Raw genomic sequence first — 24,065 nt, forward strand, 5'->3', positions numbered from 1 at the left:
CTATCTTGATTATAATAAATCTTGAAATATAATATTATGAGTCCTCCAACTTTGTTCTTTTTCTAAACTGTGTTGGCTATTCTAGGGCCTTTGCATTTCCATATGAATTCTGGAATCAATCCATCAATTTGTATAAATAAAAAATTCCTCAAAATTTTGACTGCGAAGGCATTCAATCTATAAATTAATTTAAGAAAAGCTGACATCTTAACAAGATTGATGCTTCAAAGCCATTAACTCTATCTATTTATTTAGGTCTTCATGAATTTGTTTCAGGAGTGTTTTATAGTTTGCATATTATAGATCTTTAACATCTTTTGTCAGATTTATTCCTATTTCACATTTTTGATGCGATTGTAAACTGTATTTCAAAAGTTTTAGTTTCCAATACTTTGTTGCATTATACAAAAATGTAATTTATTTTTGTGTATTGATTTTGCATCCTGGAAACTTTATTAATAGTTCTAGTAGCCCATGTGCGTGCAGAGATTTCATCAGAATTTCTACATAGATAATCACATCATCTTCAAATAAAGAATTGTACTTTCCCCTTACCCATATGGATGTCCCTATTTATTTTTTCTTGTCTCATTGTCCTAACTAGAATCTCCAATACAATGTAGAATAGAAACAGTGAAAGTGGACATTCTAGTCTTGCTTCTGATCTTAAGAGGAGAGTATTGTCTTTCACCATTTAAGTATGATGTCACCAAATGGTTTTCACAGGTGTGATTTATTGAGAAAGTTCCTTTCTGCTTCTAATTTGTTGAATTTTAATGAGGAAATGGTGTTGAATTTTGTCATGCTTTTTCTGTGTCTATCGAGATAATCATATGTTGTTGATATTTTTTAGTTTTTCATATGCTAAATGATATGCAATGATTTCTTCATGTGAAATCAATCTTGCATTCTTCAGATAAATTTCAATTGGCCTTCATCTTTTTATACACTGTTGATATCAATTTGGTAAACTTGAGTTAAAGGTATTTGCATTTCTATTCAAATGCAATATTGAATAGATATTGTCTGGTAGTGTTCTTTTCTTGTTACGTCTTTGCCTACTTTTGGCATCAGGGTAAGCTGGCTTCATAGAATAAGTTGTAAAGTATTCCCTCTTCTTTAATTTTCTGAAACAGTTTATGTGGAATCGATAATATTTATTCTTTAAATGTTTTGTAGAATTCACCAATAAAGCCATCTGAACCAGGAATTTTCTTTGTCGGGATGATTTTAACTATGCATTCAATTCTTTTAGTAAATATAGGGCTATTTGGGTTATCTGTTTCTTCTTGAATGAGCTTTAGCAGTTTGTCAAGGAATTTTTCCATTTCATTTCAGTTGTCAAATGTATTGGCATAAAGTTGTTTGTAATAGTCCCTTATTATTCTCTTTATATCTATACAACTTGTGGATATTTCATCTCTTATGTCTGATAATGTAATTTGTGTCTTCTCTCACTTTCTTTTTGATCAGCCTGTATAGGGATTTTATCAATTTTACTGATCTCAATGAATCTGCTTTTGACTAAATTAATTTCTCTCTCTCTCTCTCTCTTTTACCCATTTTGCTGATCTCTATTCTTACTTTTCTTGTTTCTTTTTTTTTACTTAATTCAGATATTGATCTTTTTCTAGTTTCTAAAGGTAGAATCTGAGGCCATTTATTAGATGGCCTTTCTTCTTTTCTAATATATACTTACAATTCTATAAATTTCCTCAAGTATGTGGCATCCCAGAGATTTTAATAGGATGTATTTCATTTTCATTCAATTCGAAGTATTTTCTATTTTCTCTTGGATTTCTTCCTTAACTCACTGTGTTCTTTAGAAGTGTGTTATTTAATTTCCAATATTTGGGGGCTCTTTAAGAGACCCTTATTGATTTCTTTTTTTTTTTTTTACATTTGTTTATTTTTGAAAGAGAGCATGAGCATGAGCATGAGCATGGGAGGGATAGAGAAAGAGGGTATTGATTTCTAATTTAATTTCATCACGGTCAGGAACATACTTTATTATCACTTGAATTTTTAGAAACTTATTGTGACTGGTATCATGGCCCACAATATTGTCTATCTTTATAAAAGGTCAATGGGCACTTGAAAAGAATCTACATTCTTCTGTTGGTAGGTATTCTATGAATATCAATTATATCACATTGGTTGACAATGTTATCCAAATTTTCCATATACTCACTGATTTACCCTCTTCTTATTCTCTCAATTAGTGAGATACAGTTATTAAACTTTCCAACTATAATTATGGAAGTGTCTATTTCTCTCCTCAGTCATATCAGTGTTTACTTCCTTTATTCTGAAGTGCTGTTATTAAGTGCAAAAAACATTTAAGGTTTTCAAGCCTTCTTAATAAACTCACCCTTTATCATTATGAAATTACCTTCTTTGTCCCTGATAATATCCTTTCCTCTGAAATCCACTTTATCTGGTTATTAGTAAAGGTACTCTAGCTTTATTTTGACTAATATTAGCTTGATGTATCTAACATGCCATTGCTTTTAACCTAGAATGTGTCTTTACATTAAAGTGTGTTTCTTATATGCAGCATAGACTTGAGTCTTGCTTTCTTATCAGTATGATTGCCTTTATTCTTCTGAATTGTAAATTGAGATATTTAGACATAAAGGCTATATATTAAAGACCCACAGCTATATCATCCTCAATAGGGAAAAATTGAGAGCCTTCCCCCTAAGGTCAGAAACACGCCAAGGATGTCCATCTTACCACTGTCATTCAACATAGTGTTGGAAGTCCTAACCTCAGTAATCAGAGAACACAAAGAAGTAAAAGGCATCCAAACTGGCAAAGAGGAAGTCAAACTTTCACTCTTTGCAGGTGACATAATATCCTATATGGAAAACCCAAGACTCCACCAAAAAACTGCTAGAACTCAGCAAAGTCGTAGGACATAAAACGGTTACATTTCTATACACCAATAATGAAGCAGCAGAAAGAGAAATCAAGGAATCGATCCCATTTACAATTTCACTAAAAAACATAAAATACCTAGGGATAAACCTAACCAAAGAGGTGAAAAGTCTATACACTGAAAACTATATAAATCTTATGAAAGAAATTAAAGAAGACACAAAGAAATGGAAAAATATCCCATACTCATGGAATGGGAGAACAAATATTGTTTAAAATGTTGATACCCAAAGCAATGTATTCAATGCAATCCCTATGAAAATAACACCAGCATTCTTCACAGAGCTGGAACAAAAAAAATCCTAAAATTTGGGTAGAACCAGAAAAGACCTCAAATAGCTAAAGCAATCATGAAAAAGAAAACCAAACCTGGAGGCATCACAATTCTAGACTTCAAGCTGTATTACAAAGCTATAATCATCAATATAGTATGGTATTGTCACAAAAACAGATGCATAAATCAATGGAACAGGATAGAGAACCCAGAAATGGACCCACAAATGTATGGCCAACTAATCTTTGACAAAGCAGGAAAGAATATCCAATAGAAAAAAGTCTCTTCAGCAAATGATGTTGGGAAAACTGGACAGCAACATGCAGAAGAATGAACCTGGACCACTTTCTTACACCATACACAAAAATAAACTCAAAATGTATTAAAGACCTAAATGTAAGACACGAAGCCATCAAAATCCTCAAGGAGAAAACGGGCAACAACCTCTTTAACTTCAGCCACAGCTACTTCTTACTTGACATGTCTCCAGAGCAAGGGAAACGAAAGCATAAGTGAACTATTGGTATCTCATCAAAATAAAAAGCTTCTGCACAGCAAAGGAAACAATTAACAAAACTAAAGGCAACCGACAAAATGGGAGAAGATATTTGCAAATGACATACTGATAAAAGGTTAGTATCCAAAATCTATAAAGAATTAATCAAACTCAACACCCAAAAAACAATCCAGTGAAGAAATGGGAAAAAGACATGAATAAACACTTTTTCAAAGACACCCATTCGGCTAAGAGACACATGAAAACATTCTCAACATCACTCATCATCAGGGAAATACAAATACAAATCAAAACCACAATGAGATACCATTTCACACCAGTCAGAATGGCTAACATTAACAACTCAGGCAGCAACAGATGTTGGTGAGGATGTGGAGAAAGAGGATCTCTTTTGCACTGCTGATGGGAGTGCAAACTGGTGCAGCCACTCTGGAAAACAGTATGGAGGTTCCTCAAAAAATTAAAAATAGAACTACCCTACAATCCAGCAATTACAGTACTAGGTATTTATCCAAAGGACACAGGAGTGCTGATTCAAAGGGGCACATGCGCCCCAATGTTCATAGCAGCACCATAGACAATAGCCAAATATGGAAAGAGCTCAAATGTCCACTGATGGATGAATGGATAAAGAAGATGTGGTATACACACACACACACACACACACACACACACACACACACACACTCTGGAATATTATTCAATGGTCAAAAAGAACGAAATCTTGCCATTTGCAACAACATGGAAGGAACTAGAGTGGATTATGCTATGTGAAATAAGTCAGTCAGAGAAAGACAAATATGATTTCACTCATATGTGGAACTGAAGAAACAAAACATGAACATAAAGGAAGGGAAGAAAAAATAATATAAAAACAGGGAGGGAGGCAAACCATAAGAGACTCCTAAATACAGGGAACAAACTGAGGGCTGCTGGAGGGGGAGTGGGTGGGGGGATGGGCTAGATGGGTAATAGGCATTAAGGAGGAAACTTGTTGGGATGAGCACTGGGTGTTATATGTAAATGATGAATCACTATATTCTATTCCTGAAATCATTATTACACTAACAATTGAGATATTTAGACCATTTACACCTTATTGATGTGGTTAAGTATAAGTCTACCATCTTACTATTTATTGTCTGTATGTAACCCTTGTTCCTTGATCATCTTTTCTTCTTCTTTCAACTTCTTTTGGATTAAATTGAATATTTTTATTCCATTTTATCATCTTTGTTGTCTTAGCTATAACCCTTTGTTTTTTGTTTTATTATTTTAGTGTTTGCATTAGCATACATTTTTAACTTATCACAGTCTACCTTTAAGTGTTGTTATACCAGTTCATATATTATAAGACCATTGCAAAAAAACCACTTTCACTTCACCTGTCCTAACTTTTGTGCTCTTATTGTTACACATTTTAACTTTACATGAAATATAAACTCCTGACTACATTGTGATTATTTGTACTGAAATACTTATATTTTAAAGAGATTGAGAAGATGGCGGCGTAGGAGGACGCGGGGCTCACAGCGCGTCCTGCCGATCACTTAGATTCCACCTACACCTGCCTAAAGAACCCAGAAAACCGCCAGAGGATTAGCAGAAGGGAGTCTCCGGAGTCAAGCGCAGACCAGAGGCCCACGGAAGAGGGTAGGAAGGGCGGCGAGGCGGTGCGCGCTCCACGGACTGGCGGGAGGGAGCCGGGGCGGAGGGGCGGCTCGCCGGCCAAGCAGAGCCCCCGAGTCGGGCTGGCAAAAGCGGAGGGGCCGGACAGACTGTGTTCCGACAGCAAGCGCGACTTAGCGTCTGGGAGGTCAGAAGTTAACAGCTCTGCGCGGAAAGCGGGAAGGCTGGAGGACAAAGGGAGGGAGAGCTGCTGAGCCCCCGGACGGCAGAGCTCAGCTTGGCGGGGAACAAAGGCGCCAACGCCATCTCCCCCGCCCATCCCCCAGCCAAAATCCCAAAGGGAACCAGTTCCTGCCAGGGAACTTGCTCGCTCCGCGCAAACACCCAACTCTGTGCTTCTGCGGAGCCAAACCTCCGGCAGCGGATCTGACTCCCTCCCGCTGCCACAGGGCCCCTCCTGAAGTGGATCACCTAAGGAGAAGCGAGCTAAGCCTGCCCCTCCAGCCCCCGTGCACCTTGCCTACCCACCCCAGCTAATACGCCAGATCCCCAGCAACACAAGCCTGGCAGTGTGCAAGTAGCCCAGACGGGCCACGCCACCCCACAGTGAATCCCGCCCCTAGGAGAGGGGAAGAGAAGGCACACACCAGTCTGACTGTGGCCCCAGCGGTGGGCTGGGGGCAGACATCGGGTCAGACTGCGGCCCCGCCCACTAACTCCAGTTATACACCACAGCACAGGGGAAGTGCACTGCAGGTCCTCACCACGCCAGGGACTCTCCAAAATGACCAAACGGAAGAATTCCCCTCAGAAGAATCTCCAGGAAATAACAACAGCTAATGAACTGATCAAAAAGGATTTAAATAATATAACAGAAAGTGAATTTAGAATAATAGTCATAAAATTAATCGCTGGGCTTGAAAACAGTATACAGGACAGCAGAGAATCTCTTGCCACAAAGATCGAGGGACTAAGGAACAGTCACGAGGAGCTGAAAAACGCTTTAAACGAAATGCAAAACAAAATGGAAACTACGATAGCTCGGCTTGAAGAGGCAGAGGAGAGAATAGGTGAACTAGAAGATAAAGTTATGGAGAAAGAGGAAGCTGAAAGAAAGAGAGATAAAAAAATCCAGGAGTATGAGGGGAAAATTAGAGAACTAAGTGATACACTAAAAAAAAATAATATACGCATAATTGGTATCCCAGAGGAGGAAGAGAGAGGGAAAGGTGCTGAAGGGCTACTTGAACAAATTATAGCTGAGAACTTCCCTGAACTGGGGAAGGAAAAAGGCATTGAAATCCAAGAGGCACAGAGAACTCCCTTCAGACGTAACTTGAATCGATCTTCTGCACGACATATCATAGTGAAACTGGCAAAATACAAGGATAAAGAGAAAATTCTGAAAGCAGCAAGGGATAAACGTGCCCTCACATATAAAGGGAGACCTATAAGACTCGTGACTGATCTCTCCTTTGAAACTTGGCAGGCCAGAAAGGCTTGGCACGATATCTACAGTGTGCTAAACAGAAAAAATATGCAGCCGAGAATCCTTTATCCAGCAAGTCTGTCATTTAGAATAGAAGGAGAGATAAAGGTCTTCCCAAACAAACAAAAACTGAAGGAATTTGTCACCACGAAACCAGCCCTACAAGAGATCCTAAGGGGGATCCTGTGAGACAAAGTACCAGAGACATCACTATAAGCATAAAACATACAGACATCACAATGACTCTAAACCCATATCTTTCTATAATAACACTGAATGTAAATGGATTAAATGCACCAACTAAAAGACATAGGGTATCAGAATGGATAAAAAAACAAGACCCATCTATTTGCTGTCTACAAGAGACTCATTTTAGATCTGAGGACACCTTTAGATTGAGAGTGAGGGGATGGAGAACTATCTATCATGCTCCTGGAAGCCAAAAGAAAGCTGGAGTAGCCATACTTATATCAGACAAACTAGACTTTAAATTAAAGGCTGTAACAAGAGATGAAGAAGGGCATTATATAATAATCACAGGGTCTATCCACCAGGAAGAGCTAACTATTATAAATGTCTATGCGCCAAATACCGGAGCCCCCAGATATATAAAACAATTACTCATAAACATAAGCAACCTTATTGATAAGAATGTGGTCATTGCAGGGGACTTTAACACCCCACTTACAGAAATGGATAGATCATCTAGACACACAGTCAATAAAGAAACAAGGGCCCTGAATGATACATTGGATCAGATGGACTTGACAGATATATTTAGAACTCTGCATCCCAAAGCAACAGAATATACTTTCTTCTCGAGTGCACATGGAACATTCTCCAAGATAGATCATATACTGGGTCACAAAACAGCCCTTCATAAGTTTACAAGAATTGAAATTATACCATGCATACTTTCAGACCACAATGCTATGAAGCTTGAAATCAACCACAGGAAAAAGTCTGGAAAACCTCCAAAAGCATGGAGGTTAAAGAACACCCTACTAACGAATGAGTGGGTCAACCAGGCAATTAGAGAAGAAATTAAAATATATATGGAAACAAACGAAAATGAAAATACAGCAATCCAAACGCTTTGGGATGCAGCGAAGGCAGTCCTGAGAGGAAAATACATTGCAATCCAGGCCTATCTCAAGAAACAAGAAAAATCCCAAATACAAAATCTAACAGCACACCTAAAGGAAATAGAAGCAGAACAGCAAAGGCAGCCTAAACCCAGCAGAAGAAGAGAAATAATAAAGATCAGAGCAGAAATAAACAATATAGAATCTAAAAAAACTGTAGAGCAGATCAACGAAACCAAGAGTTGGTTTTTTGAAAAAATAAACAAAATTGACAAACCTCTAGCCAGGCTTCTCAAAAAGAAAAGGGAGATGACCCAAATAGATAAAATCATGAATGAAAATGGAATGATTACAACCAATCCCTCAGAGATACAAACAATTATCAGGGAATACTATGAAAAATTATATGCCAGCAAATTGGACAACCTGAAAGAAATGGACAAATTTCTAAACACCCACACTCTTCCAAAACTCAATCAGGAGGAAATAGAAAGCTTGAACAGACCCATAACCAGCGAAGAAATTGAATCGGTTATCAAAAATCTCCCAACAAATAAGAGTCCAGGACCAGATGGCTTCCCAGGGGAGTTCTACCAGACATTTAAAGCAGAGATAATACCTATCCTTCTCAAGCTATTCCAAGAAATAGAAAGGGAAGGAAAACTTCCAGACTCATTCTATGAAGCCAGTATTACTTTGATTCCTAAACCAGACAGAGACCCAGTAAAAAAAGAGAACTACAGGCCAATATCCCTGATGAATATGGATGCAAAAATTCTTAATAAAATACTAGCAAATCGAATTCAACAGCATATAAAAAGAATTATTCACCATGATCAAGTGGGATTCATTCCTGGGATGCAGGGCTGGTTCAACATTCGCAAATCGATCAACATGATACATCACATTAACAAAAAAAAAGAGAAGAACCATATGATCCTGTCAATCGATGCAGAAAAGGCCTTTGACAAAATCCAGCACCCTTTCTTAATAAAAACCCTTGAGAAAGTCGGGATAGAAGGAACATACTTAAAGATCATAAAGGCCATTTATGATAAGCCCACAGCTAACATCATCCTCAACGGGGAAAAACTGAGAGCTTTTTCCCTGAGATCAGGAACACGACAGGGATGCCCACTGTCACCGCTGCTGTTTAATATAGTGCTGGAAGTTCTAGCATCAGCAATCAGACAACAAAAGGAAATCAAAGGCATCAAAATTGGCAAAGATGAAGTCAAGCTTTCGCTTTTTGCAGATGACATGATATTATACATGGAAAATCCGATAGACTCCACCAAAAGTCTGCTAGAACTGATACATGAATTCAGCAAAGTTGCAGGATACAAAATCAATGTGCAGAAATCAGTTGCATTCTTATACACTAACAATGAAGCAACGGAAAGACAAATGAAGAAACTGATCCCATTCACAATTGCACCAAGAAGCATAAAATACCTAGGAATAAATCTAACCAAAGATGTAAAAGATCTGTATGCTGAAAACTATAGAAAGCTTATGCAGGTAATTGAAGAAGATATAAAGAAATGGAAAGACATTCCGTGCTCATGGATTGGAAGAATAAATATTGTCAAAATGTCAATACTACCCAAAGCTATCTACACATTCAATGCAATCCCAATCAAAATTGCACCAGCATTCTTCTCGAAACTAGAACAAGCCATCCTAAAATTCATATGGAACCACAAAAGGCCCCGAATAGCCAAAGTAATTTTGAAGAAGAAGACCAAAGCAGGAGGCATCACAATCCCAGACTTTAGCCTCTACTACAAAGCTGTCATCATCAAGACAGCATGGTATTGGCATAAAAACAGACACATAGACCAATGGAATAGAATAGAAACCCCAGAACTAGACCCACAAACATATGGCCAACTCATCTTTGACAAAGCAGGAAAGAACATCCAATGGAAAAAAGACAGTCTCTTTAACAAATGGTGCTGGGAGAACTGGACAGCAACATGCAGAAGGTTGAAACTAGACCACTTTCTCACACCATTCACAAAAATAAACTCAAAATGGATAAAGGACCTGAATGTGAGACAGGAAACCATCAAAACCTTAGAGGAGAAAGCAGGAAAAGACCTCTCTGACCTCAGCCGTAGCAATCTCTTACTCGGCACATCCCCAAAGGCAAGGGAATTAAAAGCAAAAGTGAATTACTGGGACCTTATGAAGATAAAAGGCTTCTGCACAGCAAAGGAAACAACCAACAAGACTAAAAGGCAACCAACGGAATGGGAAAAGATATTTGCAAATGACACATCGGACAAAGGGCTAGTATCCAAAATCTATAAAGAGCTCATCAAACTCCACACCAGAAAAACAAATAACCCAGTGAAGAAATGGGCAGAAAACATGAATAGACACTTCTCTAAAGAAGACATCCGGATGGCCAACAGGCACATGAAAAGATGTTCAACGTCGCTCCTTATCAGGGAAATACAAATCAAAACCACACTCAGATACCACCTCACGCCAGTCAGAGTGGCCAAAATGAAGAAATCAGGAGACTATAGATGCTGGAGAGGATGTGGAGAAACAGGAACCCTCTTGCACTGTTGGTGGGAATGCAAATTGGTGCAGCCGCTCTGGAAAGCAGTGTGGAGGTTCCTCAGAAAATTAAAAATAGACCTACCCTATGACCCAGCAATAGCACTGCTAGGAATTTATCCAAGGGATACAGGAGTACTGATGCATAGGGGCACCTGTACCCCAATGTTTATAGCGGCACTCTCAACAATAGCCAAATTATGGAAAGAGCCTAAATGTCCATCAACTGATGAATGGATAAAGAAATTGTGGTTTATATACACAATGGAATACTACGTGGCAATGAGAAAAAATGAAATATGGCCTTTTGTAGCAACATGGATGGAACTGGAGAGTGTGATGCTAAGTGAAATAAGCCATACAGAGAAAGACAGATACCATATGGTTTCACTCTTATGTGGATCCTGAGAAACATAACAGAAACCCATGGGGGAGGGGAAGGGAAAAAAAAAAAAAAAAGAGGTTAGAGTGGGAGAGAGCCAAAGCATAAGAGACTGTTAAAAACTGAGAACAAACTGAGGGTTGATGGGGGGTGGGAGGGAGGGCAGGGTGGGAGGGAGGGCAGGGTGGGTGATGGGTATTGAGGAGGGAACCTTTTGGGATGAGCACTGGGTGTTGTATGGAAACCAATTTGACAGTAAATTTCATATATTAAAAAATAAAAAAAAATAAAAAATAAAAAATAAAGAGATTGAAATCATAAAGTAAAAATCAAATATATTTATTCATGTAGTTAATATTTCCATGTTTTCAGTCTTTTGAGTAAGTAGATCTTTCACCTGGTACCATGTTCTTTCTGCATGAGGTTTTCTTTTAACATTTCCTGTCATGAGAGTCACTACCAATGAATCCTTTTCGCTTCTGTATGTTTGAAAAGTTTTATTCTGTTTGCATTTTTGAAAGATATTTTAATGGCATATAGAATTCCATACTTTAAAGATGTAGTTCCACTATTTTTTCACTTGCATTGTTTCCAAAGAGAAATCTGTTGATTCTTATCTTCATTCCCATGTGCATGTGTCTTTTTTCCGTCATTGGTTTGGAGCAATTTGATTATGATTTGTCTTACGGTAGTTTTCTTCATGCTTCTTGTGCTTGTGGTATATTGAGCTTCTTGGATCTCTGATTTAATAGCTTTTATCATATTTAGGAAATTTAAGCCATTATTTCTTCAAATATATTTTTCTGTCTCCACATTACTCTCCTGTCCCAGGGGCTCCAATTATACATATATTAGACTGCTTGAAATTGTCACATAATTCACTGATGCTCTTTTCTTTTACTTTTCCCTTTGTTTAAAAATTTTTTTTATTTATTTTGAGAGATACAGAGAGTGTGATCAGGGGAGGGTCAGACAAAGAGGGAGAATCTTAAGCAGGCTCCACACTGTCAGCGCAGAGTCCATGCAGGGCTCAAACTCACAAAACTGTAAGATCATGACCTGAGCTGAAATCAAGAGTTGGTCGCTTAACTGACTGAGCCACCCAGACGCCCCTATTTTTTTTTCTTAATTTTCTTTTTTCTCTATGCTTAATTTTAGAAACTTTCTATTGCTATGTCTTCAAGTTCACTCATCTTTTCTTCTGCCAGATCTAATTGACTTAATTCAATCCAGTGTATTTACCTCTTTCACACTGTAGCTTTCATGTCTACAAGTTCATTTAGGTATTTTTTTAATTTTTATTTTATTTTATTATTTTTGAGAGAGAGAGAGCAGGGGAGGGGCAGAGAGAGAATCCCAAGCATACTCCATTGGGCACAGAGCCCAATGCAGGGTTCAGTCTCATAAACTGTGAGATCATGACTTCAGCCAAAATCAAGAGTTGGATGCTTAATCAGCTGAGTCATCCAGGTACCCCTGGTTTAGGTCTTTTTAAATATCTTCTGCATCTTTACTTAAACTTTAAATATATGAAAATCTGAATAGTTAGAATAACTTCTTAATGTTCTTGCCTGATAATCCTAACATCTATCTCAGTTCTAGGTGGCTTTTAATAATTTATCTCCTCACTGTGGACAGTATTCTCCTATTTATTGGCATGTCTGGTAATTTTTACTGGATTCCAAACATTGTGACTTTTACTTTGCTAGGTGCTGAATATGTTTGTGTTCCTATCATTATTCTGAAGCTTTATACTGAGACGGAGTTAAGTTTTTTAGAAACAGTTTTATCTATTCAGGTCTTGCTTTTTAAATTTGATAGACAGGCCCAGAGCAGTGTTCAGTTTAGAGGTAAATACTACCCACTACTGAGGTAAGATTCTTCTGTGTATTCTACCTAATACGCCAGAAATCGCTAGGTTTTGCAGTCTGCCTTGTAGAACCAAACATTATATACAGCCTTGTGTGAGCACTAGGCATTGTTCCTTCCATTCCTTTCAGGTGGATTTCCCCTAGCTTTGGGTAGTTTCCCTACAAGTATGCACTGATCAATATCCAGATGAATTCTTAAAGGAGAACCTCTGAAGTCATCCAGAGTTCTCTGTGTCTGTACAGCTCTCTTCCTTTCAGCACTCTGTCCTATAAATTCTGGGCACATTAGTGTCTCCAGACTCTCAGTCCTCCCCTTAACTCTGTCCCATCAGTGCTAAGCCATCTACCAAGTTGTATCTGGGGTCCATAGCTCTGCACTCAACCTGGAAATTCTCTAAGTCATTAACCAAGGTAATTTAAAGGTTCATTTCTCAGGGATCACTGCCCTTGATCACCTGATGTCTAGTATCTTTAAAAACATTGTTTTATATATTTTATCTGTGGTTTGTTTTTTTCATGTAGGAAGATAAGGCTATACCCAGTTCTTTCATATTTGCCTAAAGTAGAAGTTGTGTGCTTAGTTGGGATCATACTGAATTTTGAACCTTACTTTTTCTAGTCAGTATTTTATCATAAGCGATTGCCATTGGTATACATCATTCCTAATCTGTTTTTTTGTGTGTTGCCTTAATACATAATATTATGATGTATAACTATATCAGTTTTACTATAATCATCCCCTGTTATCATAGTTTTTCTGGTTATAATATTCCCAATTATAAATAATACAATGATTGATATTTTTGTGCACATCTTCATCACCGTCTTCAATGTTTCTTTTGGACAGATTTCAAGAAGTGAAAAAAATTGAGTTAATAGAAGCTTTAAAAAATATTATATACATCATCCAATTGTTCTCATGAAGGCTTTCTCAACCCACATTCCTAGCAGCATACAGGAGTGTCTGTCTTATTGAATCCTCACCAACATCATTTTTCAAAGTGTTTGCTACTCTGATGTGTGAAATTGGTGTCTTGATCTAAATTGTGTTTTCTGATTATTGGCAAGTTGAATATTTTTATGAGTGTATCAGTTTTTCTATTTTCTTTTTGTGAATTATATATTCCCATTCTCTTATTGTCTGGTAAGATATTAGGGTATTTCAAATCAATTTGGGTGAGTTTTCTGACCTTATTTTCTTGCAATATAGTCCAGCCTTATATAAACCAACATTTTTTCATGATTTTTTTTTCTTTTTTTCCTTTTGTTGTCTTTGCCTTTGTTTCTACCCCTACCTGGAAGTTCTAATTTTATAATCTTAACGTCTTAGAAACTTTCCCTATTTCAAACCAAAAGCTTCCTTCTCAGTGAATTCCTCCCTGCCAGTTCTGGGATAGACTAAGATCTTCCTTCTTCAAACATCCTCCCATTATAGTATTTATTATATTGGTTTATATGCTGATATGTGCATGTACTGGTAAGCTCCTTGAGGACAAGGACTATTTAATTTAATCTCCAAGCTCACACATCTCTCCTGATAATAAATACCCCCAAAACACTTACTGAATGAATAAATAGCCAATAAAGAGCAACTCATACAAACTAAAATAAGTGTTCACTTATTTCACTGGCATTTATTAAATACCTCTTATGTACCACATGAAAGAAATTCAAACCTAACTTATAATAATTCCTTTCAAATGGCAGTCTATTACTTTTTAGCCATTTTTCTCATTGGCTCTTTTGAATATAATTAATGATATCAGGAGAGCTAATATTGCAATAGCACTACAATTGAACTTAGAAAGCCTCTGATCTGTTCCCATCCTGCAATCTCTGTCTAAATTATTAAGAGCATCTAGCTTTAGGGGCACCTGGGTGGCTCAGTTGGTTGAGCCTCTGACCAGATTTCAGCTCAGATTATGATCCTAGGGTCACAGGATCAAGCCCCACATCAGGCTCCATGCTGGGCATGGAAACTCCTTAAGACTCTGTCTGCCTCTGCCCCTCTCTCCTGTTCATTCTCGCTCTCTTCCTCTCTTTCTCTCTCAAAATAAAAATAAAATTAAAAAATAAAAGCAGCTATCTTTAGATGACTATACATCTGCATAATGACTTCCTTTTGACCCTTTCCTTTCCAGCTAATTGAGTTGGCTTGTCACTACTAAGTGAGCACATCTCCAGGCACAGCACCCCCACAGGAAAATTAAAGTGTGTTTCCTTCCCCGATGTGCTCTATCATTTTTGATGTCTGAGTGTGGAATCAATCCCTGAAGAATTTGGTAATGGCCTATTAGACATATCACTTTCCTCAAAGCAAAAGGTGAAGGTCACAAGAGCCTCTATTGAGAGGGTCTTTTCATACCTCCCTCCAGTTCTTCAAATTTGCTCCCCCACATATTTGCAGGCAGTTTCAGTATTGTGTGGAGTGTATGATTTACAGGAACATACAAACCTCTTTACAAAAGCTCCTTGCTGAGTCAGGCTGGGCTAGAAGATTAACTTCTATGGAAAGTGAAAGTTCCTAAGTGCCTCCCTCCAGTCTCCAGGGGAATAATGTGGGTAAATCGATGAAGAGGTACAGACAGTGCAGGCTTCAGCAGATAAAGATGGAAATGGAGTTTCAATAGAGAATCTCACCAGGGTGAAGTGGCACGTGTAAAGCCATCCCAGGATACGCAGGGTCCAAGATTTTCTATCTTTTTATTCAGAGCCTCTTTCCATATGATTTGATGCACCCAAAATCAGCATGTCAATAACTTTGTGTTTGCCCCATCTCATGTCATGCTAAGGAAGAAACACCGTGCCAGACAGTGGCAGTAATATGCTTGCCAAGCCACCCAACTTCATTAATTTTTTAAGTTTATTTATTTTGAGAGAGACAGAGAGAGACCACAAGTCGGGGAGGGCAGAGAGAGAGAGAGAGAGAGAGAGAAGGACAAGGGATCCGAAACAGGCTCTGTGTTGAGAGCAGAGAGCTCGATGTGGGGTTCGAACTCATGAATCATGAGATCATGACCCAAACTGAGGTCAGATGCTTAACGGACTGAGCCACCCAGGTGCCCCAGGCCATCCTACTCTAATCAAGGACTGATCATAGACTCTCAAGACAACCTCTTATGCATGTGCTCCAAAGCACTTCCCCCTCCTCAAGTTATCTGGTCCACATTACTCAGGTGGCAGGGGGTCAGAGAGCAGGGGATCTCTCCCCAAATGGAGAGAAACAGACTAGGAGCCCTGCATGGATGGCACCACCAATCCAAGCCCATCTCAGGTACCTGGGAAGTACTTTATACATTTCAAGGAAGGCTCTCCAACGTGCATGGCCGCCAAAAGCACAGGGCTCCAGTCTAAGGGCACTTCTGGATAAACACACGATGAGAATGTGTCCACACAACAGGAAGCTGGCCCATTCACAAGGCCAACACTGGGTCAGAAAGTTCCTACCACACTGCATTGTTATTGTTACCACAAACTCACCAGCAACTAGACAACACGGTCCACCTTCTGCTGTTTTCAAATCCCCATGCCTAGCACCAAGATAGACATAGAATATTGTTGATTAAATGTTAAAAGTCCTGGCTCAGGACATGTTTAATTTTCACTGTGCATTAGAGCATCTTAGAGAAATGAATAATGTCCTGAAATTAGGATAGAAGGCTCAGTTCAACCTCTCTGGGTTTCAGTGACCTTATCTTAAAACGGAGGCATTGGACCAGCAGATCCTTAAGGGCCTTCCAACTTTAGATCCTATGACTTGAATGTCTATGGCTGGCCCTAAGCAGGGAGAGATCACTGACTTCCCAAGAAGCTGAAAGGGATTTAAACCAACAAACCTAGTTGCCAAGGCTTAATACATGTAGGAAACTATTCATTCCACCATCAGCTAGAGGCTTGGAGTCAGATGGCAAATGTACTAATCACTCTGTCAGTAAGCTGAGCCATGGTGCACACTCCCAGTATCAGCACTTGTGGGGCTGGGGTGGAATTTTTTTGTTCCTTCTCCAAGGTATTTGAGTCCAAGTGATCTGGAGCACACAGCTTCTGAACCCCTAATGTGAGTCCATGCCCTGGAGACCACAGAGTCTAATTATATTGAGTGGAGAGCAGCAAAAAGTCACAAAGCCATTAATGTGGAGGTAGGAGGAAATGAACACCCAGGGAGAAATTCAGAAACTATTTTGAGAAACAGGAAAATTTGCTTCTTTGTCTTGGTGACAAAGTAGCTGAGTCACCCAATCGCTCATAATCTCAGGGAACCCATTAGCTTTGGTTGAGTCCCCACTCATCTGTCAGATAAAGTGGAATGGTGTGATGGTTGGAGAAAGCCCAGAAGGCCTGGCTCTGGGAAAACACAGTGATTTTCAGGGGAGGAAAAAGAGGAGCAGGACATTTTTTATAGCTCATAAATTGAAGATGAAATCACCATAAAGGGCTGCCAATGAAGCAATGCCCACTAATCCTGCACTCAGGCAAAGCTCAAATGCCAGAGATGCCTGGAGATCGGGCCTTTGAAGGGAGAAGATCACCCAAAAGTGTTCTGAGCCCAGGGAACAAATGGGATGGACAACAGGAAAGTAAGTGGGAGAATTTGCTTATGGGGCTTGCTGAAGACCCACACATCCATCTCCTGCTGTCGCCAAGGTGTCTGAGCACAGGTAGAATGCACAGCCTCTGAACCCCATGGCCCCATGCCAACCCAGGCCCCCCAGGAAGCCCTGAGCCTAAAAAGTGTAAATCACAGCAGGCGAGCCCTGCTGAAAATCTGAGAGAACATTGAAGGGATGGGAATATTGGAGATGCTGTCCTCTGTGACAGTGAGACCAGCATGGTCCCAAATGACACACTTCCTGACCTCCTATGATCTTCAGAGAACTCCAGAGCAACTGAAGGTGATGGATGAAGGAACCAGCTCAGCCTGTGGACGGCCGAGTCCTCTTATTCAAGGAGTGGCACAATGATCAGGGAATACAATGAAGTTTAAGAACCAGCTTCTCTGCTGGAAAACTCAACCCATTTCTGATCAATGCTGATGCCTTTATGGAAAAGACAAGTTGGTAGTGTTTAAAGTCTTAGGTGGTATACTGATGACAGCAACTGGTAACTCAGCTTCAAAGCTTGGGTTAAACAGCATGGTGTGAGAATCCAACAGGCTCAGAGGGGATGTGGCCGTGCTTTGGAAATGGTCAAGTTGATGAGCAGTGAAAATGGCCATTCTTATTGTTACCAAAACCCTTAAGCTCATTCTGGAAATGAAGGAACAAAGGAAGCACAGCTCCTAGCAGAAAGCGTCTGCTTCTGGAACAAACACAAGCTTCTCTAAGGTCACAAGATGATTCAGTCACAGACAAGCAATCCTTCTTTGCCTCAATAAATTTTTCTACTTAGTGAAATTGGACAGCACAGAGACAGCTTTGGTGCAGATAAACAAACTTGTTCACAGTAGGAACAAGTTAGCAAGAGCCAGCTCGCCCTGGCCCAGTATCATTTCTCCCTCCCTACTGCTATAAAAAGCTCCCCCATAAATGCTAAAGCCCCAACTGAATCAATCATCAAACCAAATCCTGGAAGCCTATCTGAAATACTAAGCAAAGTTTTAACGTAGATGTTGCCCCTTGCGTCCATTCAAACTCAGATCAGTCCCTTCTGCCAGACTAGGTTGGTTCCCCAGACAACTGTAAGGAAGGGAGAGAAGACTCACAAGTTTTTCTTTCCCTCTAGTGAGTGAGATTGTGTTCTCTTTCAAGCTGAGTGTCACTGCTTCTCACTCTCCTAGAATGAGCTATTGCCCAGAAAGCACCTCAGTCCCTCACACAACAGCATTCTTGGAGGCCTGCCATGCCATGTCCCAGGCATGTTTAGACATGATGGAACCATGCATGTGGAGCCAGCTGGGGATCAAGGAGGAATGGGTTCATAAATACAAGGTGTCCACTGTAATGCACACTCAGTAAATGTTGGCTTTTATTCATCACTAGATAGATTATTCACAAAAACATTTTTTTAGTTAAAAAAATTTTTTAATGTTTATTTTTGAGAGAGACTCACACACACGGAGTGTGAGTGGGGGAGGGGCAGAGAGAGGGGAGACACAGAATGTGAAGCCGGCTCCAGGCTCTGAGCCATCAGCAGAGCCCAAGACGGGGCTCAAACTCATGAACCATGAGATCATGACATGAGCCGAAGTCAGACACTTAACCGACTGAGCCATCCAGGTGCCCCCAAAACATTTTTTAATTCAATTAAGAGCCTTCCATAGTCCAGGCACTTGGGTACACCCTATAGAGAACAGCAAGATAAGAGAATTTGAATTCTACCTTTAGAAAGTTTAGAATTTAGAGAGAAGAGAAGACACACAGGCCAATGTAGTACAGAGTTAAATCCGGTATGTGTTAAAGGAAAGTATGAATGAAATTTTAGAGAAGCACTGAGGGAGAAGATTCCTTCTGTCTGGTGACCTGGAGCAGTGGGCATAAGGTGGGGTCTTCAGAGTGGGGAGAATCTCTCCACTCAGTAAGGCAGCAATGCCATTCCAGCAGAAGTTCAGCCCTGAGGAGAGACTCGGGGCAGGAGGGGGCATACCACATGTGAGGAGAATAGGTTAGAAACAGATGTGAGGAGGGACCAGAGGATGGAATAGATATTGGGACAAGTTCTTCATTGCTTTGAAGTCAAGGAAGACCAGGTAGAGGGATGTAGAAGCAAACATGTTCAGGCTGGAGTGCTGGTCATGAGGGAAGAGGTGTAAGCCAACACAAATGCATGGCAGGAAAACTATGCCAACACGGCAAGTATTTGGGAAGTGAGGAAGGCCAGGCCGGGAATAACCGCCTCCCTGGGGGTGAGGATGGGCACAAGCCACAGAGGGTTAGCAGTGCCCTGTACGCCCCTTCTCTCTAGAAGGTGTGTGGTGAGTGCCTCTGTCATAAATCTCACCCTGAGTACTCTGTGGAGACAGGACTTCACTGGAGGACAGCTGCACCACTAATTTTAGGTTTGTGCTGGAGAAGTAGGACTGGTTTAATCTCCAGGGCAGGGAGGAGTCTAAGTGACAACCCTGGGCATCGGCTTCTACAAAGGCACCCAAGGATAACTCTCCAATAGCGTGCTATCATTTGGAGGATGATACTCTGTAGGGCTATTCATGTCCTCTGACATGGTACTTTCATCCCCGTCCTGGAAGACCCCTTCAAACCCATAGGTGCTGGCATCCAAATAGAGTTGAACAGAACTCATGTGGGTACATCTTAGTTACTATTTGGGGGCATGGAGTCCATGGGAGAAGGTGGGTAGGGGCAGAAACTTGCTATTTGCGTGCTTTCCTCTGGCCCTGCTGCCTGATCTGAAGCAGCCAGCCAAGGATCCAGTAGGATTTGTATTAACGATGGTTAAGAGTGTTACGTCACATCAAAGTTTACAAGATTTTTACACATTATGTCTTAATGTCCACAACAAACCCAGGAGGTAGGACTTGGAATTCATACTTGGAGAAATGCAAAAGCTCCATTAAGGAAGGCTAAATGAGTTGCCATGGAATCTGCTAGAATGAGGGCGACAATGCTGGTCTTCAGATTTCAGTGCCTTGGTTCTTACCTGGCTATGGGGGGCTGGGAGTAAGGCAGAAAAGAAGGCAGCTGTGGGAAAGAATCCGAAAATGGAGGGAGCAGACATTTATTTAGCCTTTGGGAGGAAATAGCCATTCGATTGAAGAGAAAGACTCCCCTATCATTAAGCAAATTGCTCTACGAGTATGAGCCATTTAGACAGCAACAAAAATTTAAACAAACTTTAAGTGTTTATGATCGTCTTACATATGGTGGTTTAGAAATAAAATGCTGGAAATAAACCATGTAAGACACTCCAGTGGTGCTTTAAGAGCTAAGGCTCATGTATCAGACAGGGTTTAAATCCCAGCTCTTCCACTTAAATCCCAGCAAATCACTTAACTTCTTTCAGCTTCCATTTTTTTCCCTGTGAAATTGGGCACAGTAATAGCACCTGCCTCACAGAGAAGAGGAAAGAATCAGATGGGCTAACACCTGCTAAGAGCTCAAGACAGGGCAGGGCACATAATGAATGCCGTGGTCATGACCGCCATATGGTAGAGGTTGGTCAAGAAGTCTCTTCTCTATGGAGGTTTGGTATTAATTTGGCATTTGGCTCAAGAAGGGGAAATCATTTTGCCCAAATTTTATAGAACAGACCAGAAATGCAGAAATCGGCTTGAGTTCCTTGAAAGGTTCCTTTTGTCATTGCAAACATCCACCCCTGTGAATCATTTTTTTTCCCATAGCACCTTGATCAGATCTATGCCCAAATTCAACTTGCTTTGCAGGAGAAAAAGAGAAATAGACATAGCAACTTGGCATGAGGCTCTGAGAAGGGGCTTCTGTGCATTGTCACTCATCCTGCCCCAGCTTGGCCTGAACAAGGAAAACAATAAAACCTATCAGGACCCCAGAAGGGAGTCTAGTGCTATGGTTGTCCAGGAAGGCTTCTTAGAGAAGCCTCCCAAACAACATGGCACCCATTTGGCAGGAAGAGATGACTGGGTGAGACTCCTCTGTGGAAGGGCCCAGCAGCCATCCCACAGATTTTCACATAGTGTCCAGGAGGCAACCACATACTCCTGAGCTGCCAAACAGATGAATGGAAACACCAGCAGATTAGAAGAGGGCTTGTTGATAGAAGAAAATGATCAAGTTAATGGACTGGTAACCAAAGGGCGTGTTAAGACTGTAGATGTCAGCAGCAAAGGCCTACATACAATGATAAACACCACGCACATCCAAATCGCACATATCTGAGTGGACTTAAATGGAAGTTTAAGATGGAAGTAAAGTACAATTACAGAAAAATCAGGAAAGTTCATCTTTTTCAGTCACTGAATTTGTGACTCTGAAGTTTTGTATTACTTGCTGAGGATCCCTTGGTAGAATTTAGTTGAATCTCACTTTGCAATACATTTGCTCTCCAGAGGTTTCTAAAGTGAGGTACATAGAACACTGACTTCCCCCCAAAACAGTGGTCTTTGAAAAAGCTCAGTTCCCTGGCCAAATCAGGTGTAAGACAAGGTGTCCTAAGGACCCATCATGGATATTTTGGATGTGTGTGGGCTTTACAAAGGCTCAGGGAAGTCCTACCATAAAGGAATCTGTGTAATTTTGTTTAACTCAGTGCCTCTCAAATATATTTGATGAGGAATTTTTTTTACTGAAATAGAATGTATTTCACTCTAGGAAATGCTGGCATAGAGAGCCGCAGGTCAGGATGGATGATAATGGCATTATGGTGGTGACCCAAGAGAAAAATAGTCAGGTGGAACAAGAGCCTAAGATTGATGCTGAGGTGCAGAAAATCTCCTGGCTGGGCATGGAAATGCTGCTTTGCCAAATGACCCCATATATCTCAGAAATTGGCTGAATTCTTTCTAATATTCTTTCAAGGTCCTCGCTGAGTCACTCCCATAAATGATGGATCTTAATGGTTCCGAATATCTTCTATGTGTCTAACCATCTCCCTTTTTAAGTTTGTGATTCACGCCACGCCGGCAAGCAGGGCCAGAGAGAGGGGGCTGAGTTTCATTTTCTAATCATAAAAGTACATCTCAAACCCAGCATGCAACCAAGATGGACTATGCCAATGCCCAGATCTCATATCAGAAATTTAACTGGCTGCCTCTAGAGATGCTCTGAGGAGGGTTACCTCTGCCTGCCATTTCTAGACTGTTTTTTAAGGGCTACACAAACTATGTAGAATTGCTAGGAGTAAAAGGGACACTAGAAAGCTTCAGGCAAAAAACATGGGCTTTTGAGTCAGAAAGATCTGTTTTCAAATCCCAGCCCTGCCATTCCTTCGCACTGTGATCTTGGATAAAGCTCTCTCCACATGGTCGTTTCCTCATCTGAGCATGAGGGTGATAACATGCTCCTTCAACGTCATTGTGAGGATGAGAGAAAATGACACATGCAGTTGGGGAGGGATGCCCGTTGAGACAGCACAGTCATTGCACCATATCTGCAAGTGAGGAGTCATCATTCAACTCAACCAGAAGCACCATGAGAAGCCACGAGGCCTTCTTCATCTCTGCATCTATTACAAAGAGGGGAAAAGCACTACAAAAGTGCTCTGTACCTGATTATTCGGGTGCGCTTCTGGGTGTAAGGGGTGATGACCTTGAAAAGAAGTTCCATTGCTCCATTAATTCCCAGCATGGCTCCTGTGGTGACTGAGAAAGACCAAATCACAGTAGTTATTGAACCATCTGAACCAAGAATTCTTTTTAGCATTACGGAGTGGCCCTAAAAGATAGGGGAGATCCATTACCTTCTTTGCAAAAGGTCACTTAAAAGCAGAGAACCTTTATGTTCTTTTCATCCTTGGCTTGGAAACAAAGATCACCTGTAAAGCACACATTATCTTCTCACACTATCTCCTCAAAGGGGGCCCAAGCCATGAAGTTATGTTTTTCATTTCTGATGTCCCACTGTACTTCTCCATTGTATTCTTACTCAGAATAGTCAAGGCAAATGCCAAACAGAAGATTTTTCTGTAAGTAGATCTTTGGGTTTCAATTCAAGTGGTTTCATCCACCATCAACTTCCCACATGTTACATACATGCACACACATACAGTCATGCACACACAGGGGTATACATGCATATACACACACTGCTAGTATATTGCAAAATACTCTCTTAGACATATTCTGCCATTGGGAGACTTCACAATGAAGAAAAGTCACGGGTGGATGGGTTAAGATTCAATCCAGCTTGGACTGACTCCTTTAAAGCTCTAAGAGGCAACCTAATAAACAAAACAGCTCCCTTTCTTTTGCACCCTGGTTCCAAGTTCCCTGACAATTTTTGTAGTTGGATCTCCCATGACTGAGGCTAAGACTTAATGATGCCCCTATCTATTCGCATGTTAAGAGAAGAATTAATTCTTCCCCCTCTGAGGTAACTAGCCTGGGAAATTCTTGCCTTTTTGCCCAAGTGGATGGTTATGAAAATATAGTCTTAGATCTGAATGACAAGAAATAAGTAAATGGGTATTTGGTCAGATGAGGGGCTTCAGATACATATTTTGGACCCAAAACGTCTGGACGTCACGCTCATTTCCAGTGATGCTCTGGCCTCTCTGCAACATCCCCAGTCCCTCACTTCATGCCGCTCACTTCAGGAAGGGCCCCGGTCATGTCAAAAACTAAGGGGAACCTACAAGATACAAAATGGAATCAGTTTGGCAGGGGGCAGAAGTGTCAGAGAAAGAAGGAAGGATGCTATCTTCCAAGGTGTGACTCTCTTT

At 40.4% G+C, this 24,065-nt stretch overlaps 1 protein-coding gene across 3 annotated transcripts in view; it reads right to left on the minus strand.

Annotated features, from left to right (window-relative positions):
* Positions 1–24,065, minus strand: part of AGBL1 (AGBL carboxypeptidase 1) — a 784,724-nt gene that overhangs the window by 751,942 nt on the left and 8,717 nt on the right. For 2 of the 3 annotated variants that reach the window (XM_042988107.1, XM_042988105.1), the window contains one exon: positions 22,893–22,986. In XM_042988107.1, the coding sequence (XP_042844041.1) occupies positions 22,893–22,986 (94 nt within the window). Of the gene's footprint in view, positions 1–22,892; positions 22,987–23,084; positions 23,161–24,065 lie in introns of those variants that run through there. The other variant, XM_042988106.1, reaches the window with a different exon arrangement.

The sequence above is a fragment of the Panthera tigris genome, chromosome B3 (assembly GCF_018350195.1).
Source record: "Panthera tigris isolate Pti1 chromosome B3, P.tigris_Pti1_mat1.1, whole genome shotgun sequence".
In the NCBI taxonomy this organism is placed as follows: Eukaryota; Metazoa; Chordata; class Mammalia; order Carnivora; family Felidae; genus Panthera; species Panthera tigris.